Source organism: Neomonachus schauinslandi, chromosome 4 (assembly GCF_002201575.2).
Source record: "Neomonachus schauinslandi chromosome 4, ASM220157v2, whole genome shotgun sequence".
Classification (NCBI taxonomy): Eukaryota; Metazoa; Chordata; class Mammalia; order Carnivora; family Phocidae; genus Neomonachus; species Neomonachus schauinslandi.
Window position 1 is genome coordinate 60,675,197 of NC_058406.1, and position 20,484 is coordinate 60,695,680.

General features: G+C 38.7%; 1 protein-coding gene across 1 annotated transcript in view; it reads right to left on the bottom strand.

The window, feature by feature from the left end:
• ERICH3 (glutamate rich 3) overlaps positions 1-20,484 on the bottom strand; it is a 78,178-nt gene that overhangs the window by 14,554 nt on the left and 43,140 nt on the right. The window contains exons 10-12 of the mRNA XM_021678138.1: positions 16,451-16,749; positions 10,927-11,163; positions 599-1,048 (exon numbers count right to left, since the gene is read on the bottom strand). Coding sequence (XP_021533813.1) covers positions 599-1,048; positions 10,927-11,163; positions 16,451-16,749 — 986 coding nt within the window. The remainder of the gene's footprint in view (positions 1-598; positions 1,049-10,926; positions 11,164-16,450; positions 16,750-20,484) is intronic.

Below are 20,484 nucleotides of genomic sequence, written 5' to 3' on the forward strand. Positions count from 1 at the left end.
ATCTTGACAACTTACTTAACCTCTCTGAGCCACAATTTTGTCACCTGTGAAAAAAAGACATGATGATAAGAGAACCTAACTCAGGGGATACTGAGCTGTTGTAAGGAGTAGATGAGTTAATATATATAAATGTTTAGAACTGGCACATAGTAAGCACCTACCAATGTTAGCTATGTATGCGTGTGTGTGTGTGTGTGTGTGTGTGTGTGTGTATGTATATGTATCTATAAGTGAATATATAGCTAAAAACGAATAGTATTTCTAATATTAAATCACCTCTAAAAAGCCACACATACCTTGCCTTCAGACACATACTGTTTTATTTGATTCTTGAGATAGAATTACCACAGAAGGAATTTACAGAAAATAGGAAACAAACTATGTAAGATTTATCAAGTAACTTTTAAAATGCAATAGAAGGAAAACAGCAAGCTGAAAGTACATGTATGATTATGTGACGAAGAGAGAAATAAGAAAAAAATTGAATGGCTCTGGCATTATCACAAACACATTTCCCAAGCTTTGGCAGAAATGTAAGGACCCAAATCAGTTTCCATGCATGGGAACAGTGGCAGGTCCGCTCAATGGCCATACTTACCATCTTTTTCCACCCTATGGGGACCTGCCTTTTTGTCCTTCACCTTAGCAGTGCTTCCTTCCCAAAGCCTACTTTTATCCTTTTCTTTTTCTTCTGTGGAAACATGTTCCCTGGACTTCTCAGATAAGCCCTCTGCAACCACTTGGGTTCCTTTCTCCGTTTCTTCTTCAAGAACATTCTCCAAGCGTTCCTCTGTGGGCAGAGGCTTGGTCTCTACATCTGCTGTTACGATTTCTTGGTCTTCAATTTCAACTTCTAAGTAATCCTCAGTTGGAAGGTGGGATTTTCCTGGCTCATCACTTTCACTCAACTCCTGAGAAGATGAACTTCTGTCCCTTCTGTTCAGGCCGTTTTCGGTGTGGGCCTCTCTATCTCCCGGTGCAGACTCATCTTCACTGCAACTAGAACATGGGCGACTTCTGGATGAAGATGATGAAACAGTCTTTATATCTAAAAAATAAAAATGATGATATCATTGTTTTTCCATAAAGCACTTGGTTTAATTGTGGGAATTAGGTGAGTAATAATCATACTAAAAATTTTTAATATAGGTTAATAGACTTAGTGCCCATTTCACATATATTGCACATAATTGTCAAGATAAAGAAAAACCAATGTAATCTGTGAGTCTCTAGAAGTTTTTTTTAAAAAAAAAAGATTTTTTACTTATTTGAGAGAGAGAGAGAGAGTGAGCGAGCATAAGCTGGGGGGTGGGGAGGAATAGAGGCAGAGGGAGAAGCAGAATCCCCGCTGAGTAGGGAGCCCGACTAAGCGGGGCTCGATCCCACCCTGAGATCATGACCTGAGCTGAAGGCAGACGCTTAACCAGCTGAGCCACCCAGCCGCCCCTCTAGAAGTGTTCAATAGGAAATCACATTTAACTGAAAACCAACTGTATTTATTTATTTATTTTTGAAAGCCACTTTATTGGAAAGCCTTTGTATCTATTTTATTGTAGAAGAAACTGAATAATCTTACTTGTTCAGTAAGAGCGCTTATTCATTATCATCTTGAGTAGCCACAATATTCTCTGTGCATAAAATTTAAATTTTTATCTACTGTAATACCACCCATACCCAGCTAGCAAGGTGTACTAGAAAGATCGATGCATTTGTATTAATACCAAGACACTTTAAAGATATTCTGAGGTGATGCTTGTGTGTGTGTGTGTGTGTGTGTATGTGTGTGTGTAGGAGGACATGTTGTCTTATTTTGGGTTCCCCCAAAGCAGATGCTGAGGTCAGGATTCATGATTCATGTGCAAGTGATGTATTAAGGATATGCTCCAGGAGAAACTTTTATAGGTGTGGGGGAAGCAGGGCAGGGAAGGGAAGAAGTCGATCAAGGGAGCTATTTCAAGCAACATCTCAACCTCAGCCTGATCCCACAAGGACCTCTGAGGTCTAAATCATATTAGAATTTTTCCTCCCTTGAGGATCGAGTGCTCCAGTCAGATGTGGCTCCTACTACCCCTCTGTCCCCCGCCCCGCCAGGGGAAGGTAAACTCCTTGGCTCCTCCAGGCTCTCTGTGCAGGCACATGAAGCAGCTCCATAGCCCAGGGCTGTCCTCTGAAGAAGGCAAAGGGTGCCAGAGCTGGGCAGAGATGGGCACATGGAATCAGTAAGAGGGCTTCTAGGAGAGGGAGGCCGTGTGCTGATGGGATGCTAACAGATACGCAGCCTAGATTAACCAAAGCCAGAAATGGTTCCGTTCTTACTACCCAAAAGCATTTCAAAAATCTCCAAGAAAGCCACATACACACTGAATCTCTGGAAGGAAGACACACAGCCTGAAAGTCATGGCATATGCTGGGGGTCAGATAAATACAAACCTGCTTTTGAGTTTTTCATCGACAGATCTGTGTTTACAACAGTTTTTTATAGAATATATTTTCAAATGAAATACCCTACACTTAAATGCTGCCTAGCTTCCTTGTTTTCTCCTCTCTGTGTGCTCCTTACTCTTTTCTCTGTTTCTTTTATTTCTGCTTGGCAGCTACACAGATGGCTGTAACAGCTGATACAGACTTTAAGGGAAGAAATACCTGTCTTTCCTCTTATCCTTTTCCTTCACACCCTCCAGCCCAAACGATTCTCCATGACAGGGCTTAGAATTTTAAGTATAGACACAGAGACTTATCAGAGTTTCCACAAAGATTTGAGAGATGCTACACAGCAGTAAAAAACAAACTCTAAAAAGCCTTTAAGCAACAGAACCCCTTAAGTACAATTCCATTTGTTCTTATCTCCCAACTACCTTGACAGGCACCAGATGACCACTGTTTCTCAAAGGAACGCATACTTCAACCACTCATTCTTTATCTCCATTTTATAAAATCTGTCTCTCGGTAGGGAACACAGCAGATCAAGGACAGTTGTTCTCTATCTTATTTGTACCACTTCAGAAACTTTAGGGACTATGATCTCACCCTCTCTTAAGCATCTCACATTTTTTTTAAAGAAAAACAACTCCTATTTGCTAGTTGTTCAATCAATGGTTCTCATTAATTGCACAATTAGCTAGAAGGCAATATTATACTTGTTCTGCACTCCCAAAAATATTCATATCTACCATCTTTAATATTGATATGATGACTCTCACTTTTGGCTCTGAGAGTTGTTCACATAATAAGAAAAATGAGCATTCCCCTACCTTTCTTTCGTAGCTTCTATTAATTGTGTTATTTTATTTCAAAAGGCTGAATCACACTCTGGCTCATTTTGAGTCAGTCCCTTAGAGAAGAAAGATCAGGAGAATGAATGGCCTTCAAGAGGCAGGGGTACCTGACCTCCCATATAAACTCATTTCAGTTTTCCAATTTCTCTCTAACCTTGCTGTGCAATTTAGCTTCCCTCTCATTTCTTTCTCTCATTTTCATGCAGACACTGGGGCAAGACTTTGCCTACAAGTAAAAGCTCAAAATGTTTCAGGGCCATGGAATGTGATTTTCAACACTAATTTTATTTATTGTCTTAGAAACGAAGCAAGTTTTTATATAGAAATTTTTGTCTAAAAGAACTTTCTACATGAAAGAACTGCGAGGGCACATACTTAATATTTTTTGTCACTAGGAGGGAAAAAATGACCTTGAAGGCGTGTTAGTAAGCAACTCCGGCTCCCACCCAATTCTATTTGCCTCTGCATGGTTCCCTGCAGGTATTGAAGCTAAAAGCATCTGCTCTTGGTCTTTATGGTAAAGACACGATGTTCACTGGTTGGTGCGGCGCCATGATTCCATGCCCTACAAGGCACCTCTGACTTTCTGCCCTGCACATTCAATCAGGCTCCAAACCCTTCACCGTCTTCTCTCTTCCTGTCACTGATAACTCTTCCTTCTTTTGCATCACTATTATTTCGCACAACATGAGACTGAGGGAAAATAATAATTTCTTCTGTAAGATGAAACGAGGTGTTTCAATCATGACTCGGCTGCTGACTAGCTTTGACTTTGGCTCTTCCAGTTAACCTCTCTAAGCCTCTGTTTTCTTGACTATAAAATGGGGCTAATTCTCTCTGTAAGTCATTGTAGAAATTACATGACACAAAATCAAACAATGATTTCTTTATGAATTTCAGTCTTTCCCCCTCTATGAAATCATACACATTAAGTATTGTCTAATACATTTCTTTCTTGTGATTTCACCCTGTGCATTATATGAAGAATAGTAATTGCAGTGACTATTTGCTGAGGAAAAATAAATAAAAACCTGATCATGATTATGTATGCACCTACTGTGTACCAAACAAGGAGGTAAGCACTTTACAAATATCTCATTTAATCCCATGGAATAGCTATTTTCTTTTTCTAGATCTAAAAAGTAAGGGGGCACCTGGGTGGCTCAGTTGGTTAAGCGTTCAGCTCTTGGTTTCGGCTCAGGTCATCATCTCAGGCTGGTGAGATTGAGCCCCGCATCAGGCTCCTCGCTTATCACAGAGTCCACCTGAGATTCTCTGCCTCTCTCTCTCTATCTGCCCCACCTCCCCACTCAAACTCACCCGCTCTCTCTCTAAAATAAATAAATAAATTCAATTTAATTTAATTTAAAAAGAACATAAGGCCCAGACAAGTTAAATAATACCCAATGCCCATTAGCTATAACATGGCAAGTTTGTAAAACATTTTTTTTTTTTTGTAATGACCCATTGTAGTAAAACTAAGACCACTCTGCTTGCCAAAAGGCCTTCAAACAGAGTGCACCCACTGTCACGGACCTACTATTGCTTCTCTTAACTAACTTTGCACTGTTACCACCCCGGGATGACAAATGGAAAATCGTTCTCTCCAAAACATCAGAACTCATGGAATTCAGCCTGTCCTCCCTTTTATATCCCTAGGGGTCCTCTCCATTTGGCCACTATCTATATGTATGTATCAGTAACTTCCACAGTTTGTACTTCCTGCCTTGCCAAGTTGATACACACCTGACCAAAAGTGCCAACCGCTCACACATCCACAGTCAACACCAGTCCAGCAAAATCAGGATGAACTCTGCTCCCCCTCTCATAACTGAGGTTCTGAGTTGTTCTTTACCTTTCTACCCACTTCCATAGATTCATTCATGAAATGCATATTGAGCACCTCCTATGTGTCAGGCAACATGCTAGGTTTTAAGAACACAGTAGAGAAAAAGGCAGGCCAGGACCCTGCTTCCACAGAGATTACACCCTCCAGCCAGACAGACACTGCCCCCTTTTGCACGAGCACAACAGCTCAACTGTCCATGTTCACTCAGGTGTTTGTCCATTCTCCTTACAGTGACCATGGACAGCTCTCTCAGGAGCTGCTGTTAACACTCTTCCTGCAATCAGTAGCCATATTGTCTGTTTTGAACCAATTATAAGTCCTGACCTTAGTTTTGAATCATTTCCTCACCCCCTAGCATAGAGCATGGTTTTACTATAGTTTAAATTCACCATTTTCTCCATTAGTGTCCTGATTTTAACTACTTTGTTTTGGGTTCACTAGCTTGAGGTCCCATGGACACTTTAAGTGCACAAACTCAGTACAAATATGTAAATTCAGTTAAAAACAACTAGCTTTCAGCCCAATAACATACCATGCATCCCAACCCAGTGGATCCAATACTCTTCCAAACTAATACAAATTGCTTCTCTCTCTCCATTCTTTAGTCCAAGGGTTCACGGCAAAATCTTCGTGGATGCTGCTCTATTGTCTTCAAATTGGCCATGACACATGAATTTATATGTCCTACTATTACTCATATTAATAGTTCTATCTTGATTATACAGATGAGCTCATACAAATATGTTTATACTTTATATTAGATACTGTGGTTTAGTCAATATTTTCCTGTACAATAATGCCTAATTAGACAAGTGCCTCCGTACTCATAAATATTACAGAATGAATGTATGCTTAATGAAAATAAAAGTTGAAATCATTAAATTCCAACTATAAACAGTAACTAGTTATTTGTCTTAAGGGAGAGCATATGTCCTCACACTGATAATTTATGACTCAATTCATCAATGAGACAAATATAGACATTACTCTGTAAGAATAAATATCTACAGGTAAATGCAGCTCTAGCAGGAGGAGACGAAAAAAATTGAAATAGCTTAAAAGTTCCTCCATATCTACCTTTAATTGCACTTTAAACATTAAAACGAGTACTTAAAATACTGGGAATATAATCAAATCCTGTGTCACACTGTGCTGCCTAAGTCCTTTTACATTTATCCACTAAGATTAAGCTTTCATTGGGTGTCTCAGTAATGCCTTTGTTGTGTACAAGGGAGATTCAAACCTGTAGAGACATACCTCATAGGAAAGTGTTTTATGTGGACTAAAAGATGATGCTGCATTTAAATATTCACCTGAAAGCCACGACTTCCTACTTCAATAATCAAAATGTGAATATGGATTGAGGCATTCTTACCATTCAGAAAAATTAAAGTTTAATCATGCAAAAAAAAAAAAAAAATCACACATATAGACGCTGACCAGAAGGCCATCTACAGTCCTCCCCTAGTCCTCTCTGTTCAAGGAGCAGTCAAGTTACACTGAAGTCCACAGAATGTGGTTTCACAGCATCTATAATTTCAACACGGAAGAAGCAGCCTCCCCTCATATGCTTCTCTGCGATAGTCAAGCCAGGAAATGAAGAGTAAGATTCTTGAAGTCACTAAGTCAAGTAAACAGAATATTTTTTGTGAGTCTGGGATTTTAAAAGTCTATGAGGCCTGTTTCTTCAACAGACTGGAAAAGAGCACAAGTGAAATATTATCTTTCTTACTTGAAAAAGCATTTGCTTTAATTCTTATATTCTATTCTTTGCAATTCTGGGAAGAGATTCTCTCTCTCTCTGAAATCTTTCTCATAAGAAGCTATTGATTCTTTACCTCTTACTCATAAGCATTATCATCCAAACTGTCCATGAAAGTATAAAAGTATATTCCCAGCGATACGACACTTTTCCCCTCAACCTTATAACATTCATCTATGACAATGTATTTTCAACTAGTGACTTAGCGCCTGGGGTTGCCAACACAAATGCAGAGAAAAGGAAGCTGTCATTCTTTTTAAATGATGGAAAGTCTCACACGTCATCCCTAAACCAGGGTGCTCTCTTTGCGGCTCTCGGTCCCTAGCATTCATCACTCATGGGCTGCTCAGCACAGAGCATTCATCAAGGCAGGCCCACGCCATTGTTAGCTGGCAGTTTAAATGGGGCCGACTTGTCACCAGAGTGACAGCCTGGGCAACTGTTTGCCCTCTGGGAAGAGGTGCAGGCAGGTTCAAATGAAACACATCCAAATACTAACAGCAAGATTCTTAATCATGTCAATAAAAAGGATGAACTGGTGTCTCAGACTCAGTGGTCACAATATGCCTCTTACACTTTTGAAGATGAAATGCTGTCTGGCTTTTTAATAGAGTGTTCCAAGGAACCCGCTGTGTCATTATCATTTTTAATACATGCTACTTTGTTTGCTGGATGAAATCTCTAATTCAGATATCCCGCATGCTAAAAGGAATGTTTCTGAATAACACAAGGCCAGGTTATCAAAATCAAGGGATGGGAAATAAAAGAGCTGGGAGGTAGAGGAGAGAAACAGTAATAAGCAATGAGATTTTATTTCAAAATAATGACAAAGTTTTAATGTAAATACCAAAAATGCAAAAGAGCTCTTAAAAAGGATAGCTTAATAATATCATTATTGAAACAATAAAATAAAATAGTTGGCAAATTTAATCTCTGGCTCTTAAAATTCCCATTTGCGGGCTAAATTTTATATGTTCTGGTAGCATTCACTACATATCTCTTCAAAAATATTACATATAATAATGCAGCTAACTCTATACAATCTTTATCAATAAAATTCCAAGGTGCTCTTATTCATGGTGAATAAAAGCACCTTAGTATTTAGTGTTAAAACAATCAAGTAATTGCATAATATTTACAAAATATCTTTTAGGAAATCACCTCTGTGAAAAATAACAAAGACAACATACTGTCCTAGCTTCCATAGTTGTAACAACTTTGTGTTATTAACTCGTTATGTAATTAATTTGAGGGGTGAAATTTAACATATGAAACAAGAAGAGATAATGAATAAGAGAATAATGAATTACTGAACGATAGAGTTTTATGAAATAAAGAGCTTAGTGAAGGCTGGCAAGCTAGGAGTGTGTCTTGGGAGAGCAGGGGCCTCAGCTAGAACTGAGCTCAATGCCTGGGAGTGGATAGGGAAGTCCATCCAGGGAGGAGAAAGGTCAATTTGAGTAAAGGTAGAAAATGTCCACTTTTATCTCCTCTGTTCAAAAACAAAACAAAAAAACAGAGGCTAGAGAAGAAGATGAAGAGCTCACCATAAGTGCCTCTAAAATGCATAGTCTTGAGGAAGCAGAATCCTTTTATTGGGGGGATTTGCTTTACTTTTAGATAAATAGATATTTTCTCATTTGGAACAATATTGTTATATAACAATATAATATATAAACAATATTACATTGTTTCTCCAAAATCCAGGCTCTGAAGTTGGGTAATGTCTGTCTTGGTTCCACTGCTTTCTGGCTGTGTGAGTTACTTAATCCCACCATATCCAAGTTCATTTATTTGTAAAATGGAGATAAAAAGAAACAGTACCTGCTTTTTAAGATTGTTTGAGGTAAATCAGATAATTCATATAAAATATTTAGCATAGCACAGAGTCTTAATAAACAATACCTTTTGGATGCCTTTCCAAACAGAGGATTCCAATTATTTATATGAAAGCAGTATTCAATGTTAAAGCTTACCTATTCTGTCAGTTATTCAATAATTACAGATCTAAATGATCAAAGCATTACCTCCAAGGAAGATCCAAGTACTAGCCTATATCCCTCTCTGTTTGAACATAAAAATTTATTCTGTCTTAGAAAAAATCCATCTGATCCTAAGCAAATAAGATGATTATGTAGCACAAAAATAATCCCAGACGACCAAATATTCAAAGAATGTACTGAATCTTCATGAAATCAATACTTGTTAATTCCCCACCATTACTGAAGAAATGAAAAGTTGAGTCCCTTGTGTTTTGAACCATTATATTTACATGCAAACACATTTTCAGTTCTTTTCCGGGTTCAAGTCACTCATATAATTTCTTCAAAATTTGATTCATGTGACATCACTTTTCCATAGAATTCTTTAACTTTCTCTATGTCATATAGGAATATAAACGTAAATCCAATATTCACATTAAATTGAGAAAAGACTTATATATTAAGCATGCATGGAAACATAAAGTGTAAGTATTAAGAGAAATTATAGAAAGGGCCCAGTTTAGACTTTATAAAAAATATTTCAATGCCTGGCCATTAATCTTGAGTGGACCTTTCAACTGTAATAAAAGTGACAGCATATCCTGTTTTCAAGTTTACTGATAGCGAACATCATTCTAAATTTTCACTTTGTGCTTCACTCTTTGCTTTGACTGTCAGGAAACTCAGGATTAAATTTCTAGTTCAAGCTTAGTGATGGTCCCATCTATGGTTCCTAGTAAAATTATCTTCTCTTTTACTCTAAATAATTTCTGTATTTTATTGCCTTTATGTGTGTTCATGAAATTTTAGAATAGGTTTGCTTAAATTATTTCTTGAAGGGAGTGGAACTAAAATATTTGCTCTTGGTTACTGAATTTACTCTTATTTTATATTATCCCAATATACTCCTTCAATTCAAAATTTTGAATTTTATACAGTAAAAAATGTTGAGAGGTGGAAAGAATGGGGGAAATGGACAGCAATCAAAAAAGTCATCATAGGGGTGGCTGGGTGGCTCAGTCAGTTGGGCGTCTACTTTTGGCTTGGGTCATGATCCTAGGGTTCTGGGATCCAGCCCCGCGCTGGGCTCTCTGCTCTGAGGGGAGTCTGCTGCTCCCTCTCCCTCTGCCTGCTGCTCCCCCTGCTTGTGCACGCACGATCTCTCTCTCTCTCTCTGTCAAATAAATAATTAAATCTTAAAAAAAAAAGTCATCATAATGTAACCTCATTCTCTAGCCCAAAGCAAACTACAAAGACATACATATACTTAAATATGACAGGGTTACTGTTGTAACTGGTAAATGCCCTCAATGTACCAGGAAAGATCTCTGATTAAGAATTACATAACCTTGACCAAACCCTTTTACAGGACAAAGCAAGAAATTGGTTCCTTCTTTGACTGAACATTATTTTGGGGAACTAAGGTCTTTATAAAAGTCTTAAAGTGTTTGAGGTATGTCTCAGATGATAAGGGTTTCTTTCTCTACCTAAAAACCTTTCTGTATTTTCCCCATGAAAATTCAGAGTCACTTTAGGCTTAAAGACTGTGAGGGAGCCTCCTTTGCCAAAAGAGATAATCCTTCCATGAAACTAAGATGCCAGTATCCTGTGTGCAAGGTAAGTGAAGACAAAAAAGTGAACCTAGGGTAGGAATCTTCAACTTTCCCTTTAACTGAATGGGAGCTTCTTTTCATTTTTCCAAGGCTACAAAATGGTGTACACACACACGAATGCACATGCATGTGTGTGTGTAAGAGGGGATACTTTGGGATTTAAAAAAAAAAAGGAGTAACTTTCTAAGTAAACAGAGGACATGTCACTAAAAGTTTTACCTGACCCCTGTTGAAAAATCCCAGAAAACTAAGGAAAGAAGGAATTAAGGAATGACCCCATAAATTAGGTATCTATGGAAGCCTGATTGATCATCATTCTCTGGTTAGGGAACCAGGCTCTAAACGTTCCCTTAAAAGAGGATCATCCCATTAAATATAAAGAAAAGAAAAGGAGTGAGCACACTTGCTGAACAGCCCATGTCACATGACCTGGGAAACAACTTGCCTTGTTTATCCTCCTCCAGCTCACTGTCACAGCATCCATCCCCTTCATCCTTCATATTGTCATCAGCATCTGCTGCCTTCTGCGATGAGGTTTCACTCTCCTTTTCAGGGTCTAAATGATCTTTTTCATCATCTGAGGGTGACTTTGACATCTCATTCATTTGATCATCAGCCTGTCCTTCTTCATTAGCTTTCTCATCTTGTTTCTCCTCATCTACTTCAAAATCTTCTTCATATTCTGAGGGAAAAAAAAATTACCACTATAAGAAGGAAAATAGAATCTCTGATACTTAACCCATTTTACTTTAATGAGAACTTTGACTCCACTACACTCTCTTCTCTGGGCCTTTCTTTGCTTCTTTTTCACACAATTACTGAACATGGAAAACCAACAGCAAATGATCAAAGATTGCAATCAGTTACATACACAAGAGCACAAAAGAAATAAAGCTCCAAATGACGAGCCTGAAACCTAATGAAAGTTCATTTACAAATGGACATCATCATCTACAATAACCAAAATGGACAAGAGAAGAACTTGATAGAAAAACAATAAATTAGAAATAAATTAAAAATGAAGAGAACAGGATTATAATAATGAAAGTTAATTTGGAGACCCAGTGAGGTCATATTTCATATGAAGAATGTTCAAAATATTTGGATATCAAGTTAATGAATAGTGAAGTGGAAAATTCAATTAATCAAGTCCAAAGGCCCTGAGAAGTAATACTGTGAATAGCACATTGAGAACCAAATGGACATCAAGAAAAGGCATTATGAGGCATTCTATACCTAGACCAGAACCCAATCATATGCATTATTCATCCCTACAGTCAGTGAAATAATTACATTCCAAGGATAAAAAAATTCTTATAAAATAGAACATTCCTGTCACAGCCACTAATTTGCTTCATTCCCTACAGAGAGGTGCAACAAATCCACAGCAGAAAAAGGAAATTGTCACATCAGATAAACTCCAGCTGTCCCTTGTGGTTATAATTTTTCACCTTTCATATTTAATTGTTCCCCTTTTTCCTCCACCAAAACCTAAAAATCTTGAAATGACAACATGCCAAGGATAGAGAGCAAAAGGATTTCATGCAGAACCAATTAAGCAAATAAACAATTATCTTTAAAATAAAAATTATAGGGAAAATAAAGCTTTCCCCATTTTGTGTGTTTTAGTTATTAGATATTCCGGCTTCCTTGCCAGTGGTGGGGGCCTGTCAGGTAATTACTTAGAGCTATGCACCCTGCCCCAGTGAAAGAAACTTAATTTAGAAATGCAGGCCCTGTGCATATGAAGAAAGCTCTGTTAATGCAGAGACTGTATGAGGGAGATGTAAGAGGAAAAGTGAAATCAGAAACTTACTGTAATGAAGAAAGGCAAACAAAGAGAATTCACAAGAATGTTTTCACAAAAAAAATTTAATATGGAGAACATGAAATGCGAATTATTATCTGTAAACCAAATTATAAATAAGCAAGAAGATGAAAAAATTTGTTTTATAGTGTATGAAAGAAACAGGAAATACTAATAAAAACAAATATTTTTATCCAAATATTTCAGGCCAAATAATAGGATAGTTCCTCACTTGGCCCAGTCAGCCGTCAATCAATAAGCCTTTTTTGAGAAGGATTCTCCAATTTTTGTGGAGGAAATAAGATGCAAATACACAACAGATACAGTACTCACAGTGGTTTTTATACATGGTCCTCAGTAATGTTAGTTTCATCACTGCTGGGCTTGATTGCTATGGATTTTCATATAGGACTCATGATTAATTACATGAAATAGTGTCAAATGAATGGAATGGAATTAAAAAAGGGGGCGCAGAAAGTCATTTGGAAATCGTGGAAGACTTCGTAAAAGGGGGAGTTTAGGTTAGCCACAGAACACACGGGCATGAGAAACACATGCATCTATCACTTTACAGATATTTGCTGCTGGTCACAGGATAAGCAGGGGGCCAAGTAGAACATGAGTGAACTGCTATAATCCATCAATAGTGTCACATAGTGGTGACATTGAGGGTTTTAGAGGCAGGCTGCCGTGTGCCCAAGTCCAAGTGAAAACACTTGCTAACTATGTCACTTTACACAATTTGCTCAACATCTTCAAGGTTTAGTTTCTTCATCCGTGACATGGTAGTGCCTGCCTCACAAAGCAGTGGTGACTATTAAAGCAATCAGCCCTGGGGCAGGGGTGCCTGGGGGGCTCCGTTGGAGAAGCTTCTCCAGTGTCTGCTCAGGTCATGATCTCGGGGTCCTGGGATGGAGCCCACGTCGGACTCTCTGCTCAGTGGAGAGTCTGGTTCTCCCTCTGTCCCCTGCTTGTGCTCTCTCTCACTTGCTATCTCTCTCAAATAAATAAATAAATAAAATCTTTTAAAAAATATAATCATCATCCCTGGAACATGCTTAGTACAATGTCATGAGCAATACATGTCTAATAATTATTAGGGATTAGTAGTAATATGGGGGTGGAAGGGGTTGGTCATAGACCAAGAGAAATATACTCTAATGGAGGCACCTGATTAAAACTGGAGAAGTACAATTGTCCACAATCAGGACACAATTACAGTTATATTATTGAAGCAGAGCATAAAATTGAAGGAACATGTACTGAACCATAGGAGCAGTCCCTACATTCTGTTTTGCAGAAGCTTCTGTGTTTTGTCTCAAAGTACGAGATACTGTCATTACACCTAAATATCATCTCTCCTTTAACCATGAGCACTCAATTAGCATGAGAGCTCAGAGCCACCTCCTTTGTGTGAGCTACTCGTGTTCTCAATCCGAGTGAACTGGTGGCATGCTTTCTGGATTCCTTTTCATAATTGCTTCTGTTTCTCCCATCTCATCTTCCTTCTTCCAGAGAATTTAATTAGCTTGTTGTTAACCATCCCCACTAATGAGGAAGTGAGTTGACACGAGGTCGACGTCAGTCCAGCTGCAACCCTCTCTCACTGACCTCCACTCAAGTTTCTTGCTGCCCTTTACCATCAGCGGATGCTCTGCAGAGAGCTGAAGCCTCGCTGCCTCTGTTTCTTCTTCTTCTTTTTTTTTAAAGGACAAATCCATTAACTAGCCAACACAGAGGAAAGATCTTGGGAAAAGCTACAGCATAGGCATAAAGTACACTACTCATAACCCTGGCCAGGTTGGTTTAAGAAAAAAAAATGAAGAATATAAAAGCCTCTCCTGAGCATGGCTTTAATAAACCTACATGTCTTGAAAGTTAAAACACAAAAAAACACGTCCAATTTGTTCAACTCTGTGCTACTGCTATCGCCGGAGATAGTTTTAAATTTTCAATCTAAGATAATAAAGACTAGAAGAGATCACAGAGAGAGAGAAACTGGGTCAAAGTGTTAGAAGTGAAATCTTTTTTAAGATGATCGCATTCTTTCAGTAATAAACAAAGTCCAGTGCTATAATAGCTCTGTAATTCTTCTCTGGGATTTCTGAAACCCTTGGGCAGCAGCAAGATGAGAGGAGAAGGAGGAATGAGGGCTCTGCCCCTTTCCTGATGCCGGTTCTTCCACAGGTCATCCCAGCCCACAGCTAATGGTCCTTTAATCCCCGCGCTGTCTCCTTGCTGTAAGCGGGACAGGCAGGCAGCTCTCCCTTTCTGACTTTGGACATACCACCCACAACCAGGTAACATCGAGGATAGCTTGTGCAAAAAAGGAGGTTGTACAGTTGGGAAAGCCTGGGTTTCGGAATTAGACAAGCCTGGGTATTGGAGTGTGGCAGAGTATGCCGGCCCAGAATATGCCACTTTGGCATCCGGTTTATTTTGAGCTGAAGGCAACTGAGAAATAGTAGATACGAGAAGAGTGCTCTACCCTCCCCCTATTTGCCTAAAAGCAGGACATAAACTTGTGAAGGTATCTCCCCTCCCCTCTCTATCCAGGAAGGACAGAAGTTAATCAAAGGAGATAACTCCACACCCTTATCAGTCCAGAAAAAAACACCCAAGGAATCAGCATCACAAACCTCACTGAAACCAGCCTTTATCTAGCATTTGTTTCGCCATATATTTGCCTTCCCATAATTTGCTGCCCCAGAAGCTCAGTGCTTTTTCCTTTGTCTTGTCACTTCTCTAAAAGTGTCTTATACTTTTTTTTTTTAAGATTTTATTTATTTATTTGACAGAGAGAGACACAGCGAGAGAGGGAACACAAGCAGGGGGAGTGGGAGAGAGAGAAGCAGGCTTCCCGCTGAGCAGGGAGCCCGATGCGGGACTCGATCCCAGGACCCTGGGATCATGACCTGGGCCGAAGGCAGATGCTTAACGACTGAGCCACCCAGGCGCCCCAAAAGTGTCTTATACTTTTGCTAAGATGCTACATAAGCCCAAGTTCTAACCACCCCCTTGAGTTACTCAGCACTGAATACTCCTGGGTATGTGCGATGCACATGCTAATAAATTTCTGTTTGTTTTTCCTGTTTTAATCTCTTTTGTCAGTCTCATTTACAAGGACCCAGTCAAAGAACCTAAATGGGTTGAGGAAAAAGTTTTCCTCTCCTCCAGTGTAAATCCTAGTTCTGCTTCTTTCTGTCTGTGTGTCTGAGCCTCAGTTTCCTATCCCATAAAATGGAGGGAGTAATAATATCTATCACAATGAATGGTAAGGATAAAATGAAATAGTGCGTGTTGAGGGCCTGGATGGCTCAGTTGGTTAAGCGTCAAACTCTTGATTTTGGTTCAGGTCATGATCTGAGGGTTGTGGGATTGAGCCCAGTGTGGGGTTCCATGCTGGGTGTGGAGCCTCTCCCTCACCTTCTGCCCTTCCTCACCACAGTCTCTCTCTCTAAAAAAAAAAAGTACTGTGTGGAAAGCTCTGGCCCAGTGCTCAGTGCCTGGCACTTTCATTACTGGTTATTTTCACTACTCTATATATGAGTGAGTGAGTGTGTGTGTGTGTGTGTGAGAGAGAGAGAGAAAGGAAGGTAAGAAGGAAAGGAGGATGGGAGAGAGTGAGGGAGGGGAGGAAGAAGAAGAGAACAGGAGAGGAGAGAATAACAAGGAAGGCAGACAGATTGGCTCCAGGACCCCGAGCCTATGTCAACTGTTTTTACTTATGGAATACTCTTATTACTAGATAAGCATATTGTGCCTACCTGATCCCAAGCATCAATTTCACCAAAGCAAGTACATTCAAATACTAAAAAAAAAAAAAAAAAAGGTAAAACTCTATTTGGTCAACCCGGTCTCTCTCTGCAGAAGCGAACAGAGCTTCTGGCTCACGCAGACAGAAATTCTCCTTCCCCTCCTGCCCCTGCGAGCACCTTCACCTCTCCAGAATCAGGCCTGCCCTCTGTGAGGAAGGTGACACAGGACTCCATGCAAAACAGAGGGAGAAGGTATTCAGGGATCCCTCCATGCAACAGAACTGGTGGAAGACTGTAACTGAGTAACATAGAGTAGGTATGGTTGCACATTTCGATAAGGGCATTTTAAAGACTGAAGCAAAACAACAATGGCAACAACAAAATAACTCTGTGGTATCCATTACCGTATTTAAATATATTTTCCTGGGCATCTTCCCAAACATCTTGTCCTGGTTTTCCTTTAAGTTCCATTTCTTCCACAGCTGTTCTCACTTCTACGATCCCTGTTTTTTCTTCTTGAGCTGAAAAAATGACTGAAGTGGTTTTATTCCCCTCCATCTCACTCCTTCTCGGTATCATGTGCCCTCCATCCTTCCTCGGTTTCCCCTCACCCTTCTTCAGTTCTTCTCTTTTCTCCATACTCTTTTCTTTCTTAGGCTTTGGTGAAGTTGGATTTTTGTCAAGGCCCATTGCAATAATGCACCTATGAAAAATGTAAACATAAGGTGTTTATTAACCTTTATATATAACATAGTGGAACCTCAAAGCTTTTTAAATCACTTATTTCTTATTCCAGTAAGAAATACTTTAAGAAATATTTTATTATAGTACACATAGTTAATTAGAATAAACTTATTTTCTGATTCATAACTAATTCTTGTAAATGAACACAATCAATTATTAATGATTTTACCCATGGTAATTTGAACAAGAAAACAACTTAACAACTAAGAACAGTTGTCACAAGCTAAAACTTGTGCCTTTAAAGCATGTTTTTAGCCTTATTACAGAGTCCAATAAACATATCATTCAAGTTCTTAAATGAGAATTATGTGATAAAAGAACATTCAGGTATATAAACAGGGAAGCTGAGATAAAAATAACCAGGAGAAGAAAGATGCCATTCAGTCTTAGATAATTTGTTATTCCAACAACACAACAACAAAAGACTTCTATACAAGGTTGACTCTAAATAAATATGATTGATTTTTTAAGAAACATATATAGTCAAATGTTCTTGTGCCCTTTAAATAAACACCTCGAGAGCCTGCATGCTTATTTTAATAGAACCGTCATCATTGTTTTTAGAATGGCCTTTTGAAGCCCGTACAACAATCTTTTAGTGACTTTTCCTGGCAATAAGCTTTCGTGCTTTGGAGATGGCAATGATTTGTAGAGGTCATGAAGTCATTCAAAGTCAAATCTGGTGAAACAAGCAGATGATCTGAATATATTAAGACATTAAAAAATACTTTAAAAAATCAGTCATAACAAAAGTAACATGAATAAATCCTTCTACAGCTTTTTTCCTATCTCTCAAGTTAATATTGAAATAAGAATTCCAATTATGATAATAATACATATACATACAATAATATGTATGATAATATTATACAATAATGTACAATAATACATTAATAAAAATATGATTATGCTAATAGCAAGATGATTGAGTGACGCATTAATAACTATCATCACAACTTGACAAAGGAGGAAACTGAGGCTGGCAGGCCTCAATGCCTTGCCCAAGCTCACCCAGCAGGTTAGGGATGGAGCTGGATCCTGGCTCAGGGTTGCCAGACTCCATCCCCTCACAACAAGGTACAAAGATATCGTTAGATTACGGGTGTAGCCCTCCCAGAAGGACAGCCCCATGGACAGATGTTACACTGCAGGGCTTCCCACCAGGGAAAGTGCTCACACTCTTCACCAGAAACTAACAAAACCTGGAGAAGTTCGCACCAAGGCCTAGAGATGATCCGTGACCTGAGAAAAGTGCCTGGCAACTGTCAGCCTCCACCAGCCTCCTCCTCTAGAACTACCTGCGTCCCCTTCCCTACACAACTTAGTGGGAAACTGAATCAATAGAGCACACAGGTGAAAACGGATCCAAATGTAGTCAAGATGTATCCATCCAGGAAGAACAGAAATAATATGTAAAATTTGAAAACTGCCTCAGTGTGAATTAGATTTAATGGCAATTTCTTGAGCTAAAGATTTCACTGAATTTCAGCCATCCCCAGTCTAGAAATAGCATAGGCATCAATCCTCCCAGCTTATGAGAACTTAGTTATATCACTTATCTTTTCAATATCCCCCCATAAAATAAAGCTAAAAGGATCTGCACTCAAAGTAACTATCAGGCTGTAAAAAATGAGATAATAAGAATACACTTACCTCCCCCATATTAAGCATGATAAATGTTTCTTGCCTGTAATGATGATGTACTTAGCACACTGCTTTCCTTGGAATAAAGGTGTCATGAATCTTCACAGAATATGATTACTAGCATTGCCTTCTGTTCAAACTCTTCTTCCCTTATCAATGGCAATACCAAATCCATCGATTTGGAGCTTCTGATCTGCTGTTACTTTTGGTTAATGTTGTGACTACGTAGAGGCTTTGATGCCTCCCTACTGCATTCACAGACCTTTTATTGCCCATCTGCTTAGGGGAATTGGATGAACAAAGTGAGCTACATCTGTGCTCTCCTCGTCACTGACTACCTATTTGACTTCTGAGTATAATTTGAGGTGTTGATTCTGATTACTAAAGCTCAACAAAGTCTGCATTCTACTTGGCTAGGCAATTCTTCCTTCTGTGCTTCACTCTAGCAACTGAAAATAACTACCTTGTCTCTTCAGTTGCCATGACTGAGGGATGGGTACAAGTGTGCAAACTCCACACTTAGACGTGACCACTGCTGAGCCTTTCTTGTTTTCTGAAGACCTTAAACAGGTAATTCCTAATCATTTTTAGAACTAGAACTCCCTATTGTTGTTTTAAATAATTCCCTCCTCATAACAAAAGTTCCAGAGCCAGTACTTTTAAAATGAATGAAAATTAATTTCTTTTTTAACAAATTAGAGGCATTCATGTACACCCCCTTAAAATAATTAAAAGTATCCTGGATGTGACCCCCCCAAAAAGGTTATATAATAAGTGAATTATGTTATATTTTATAAATATTTATTTTATATTTATATTATATAAATAAATTTTTAAAAAGTTAGCAGACCTAACAGGACTTATTCTTTAATATCACAGCCATTTTATTTTTATTATTTGAAAAGGTCAAAGAAAGAAGCTAGAGGGAATCAAATGAAAGCATATAAAATTGTGCATGGAGTAATAAGTGTTAAATAGGAAAGTAGATGTCATCAGTCAGATTTTAGTACTGATTATTAAACCTCCAAAGAAAGTGTTTACAACCAAACATTTACAGCTTGGATTTATACAGCAACTCTCAAAGAATGCAATGTGTTTGTGCATGGATGACTGTATATAAGCTCATTAGCTTTCCTGGCTACAGAAATTTGTTAAATGACTTGCCCACAAATATGGAGAAAGTATATTTGAGTTGGAACAGGAAAACAGCCTCAGGTGGGTCCTAAGTACATCTGGGCACTCCTACTATATTGCTCTAGACCATTGACTGTCCCACTTGCTGGATGACTCTTTCACACCTTTTCTCTCCCCTAAAACCTCCAATGCCTTCTTCCTTAAGTCTTAACCTCAGCTGATAAATTCTTGGATGACTGAAAATACAGAAACAATCAGCAGAGAACTTCCAGGTGATCCCAACACTTCCATCTGACACATATTAATTGGTTTACTTGCTATTTGCCTTTCCCCCATTAGAATGGGCTCCACAAGGGCAGGAACTTTGGGTGGTTCACTCCTGTTTTCTAGCTTGGCATATATCAATTTTCCATGAGTACTTGCAGAAAAAAATTAAAGAAAGCCTACAAGCAAGTGTCCTAATTTCAAACAGAACATCCAATATGAAAGCTGATAAGCAACAGTCAAAATTGACCCTTTATCATGCATTTCGTTATGCCTGAGATTAAAACTAGGGGCATGAGAATGATAACCGGGCCACACCATAATGCAAGCATGACCTGTCACGCCCAACCATATAAGACAGATGCTTGGCACATGCTTTGGGACTCCCAAACCAGTTCCTAAGAAGAATGAGAATAAAACACCCTCTCTCCTTCACTTCATAAACAGAACTTAAAGCAGTATGAGGAAAGGGAGAGAGAGAGAGAAACAGAGTTTGGAACACCACCAGCTTTTATCCCCAGGATAGAATACATCTGGAAATCTAACTTAGATCTAATAATTTCAAACACAACACACCGGATTATAATAAGCAACCATTAACTTAGACATTTTGGGCTCATTTACACTGATAGCTTTGTTAACAAACTGTGGT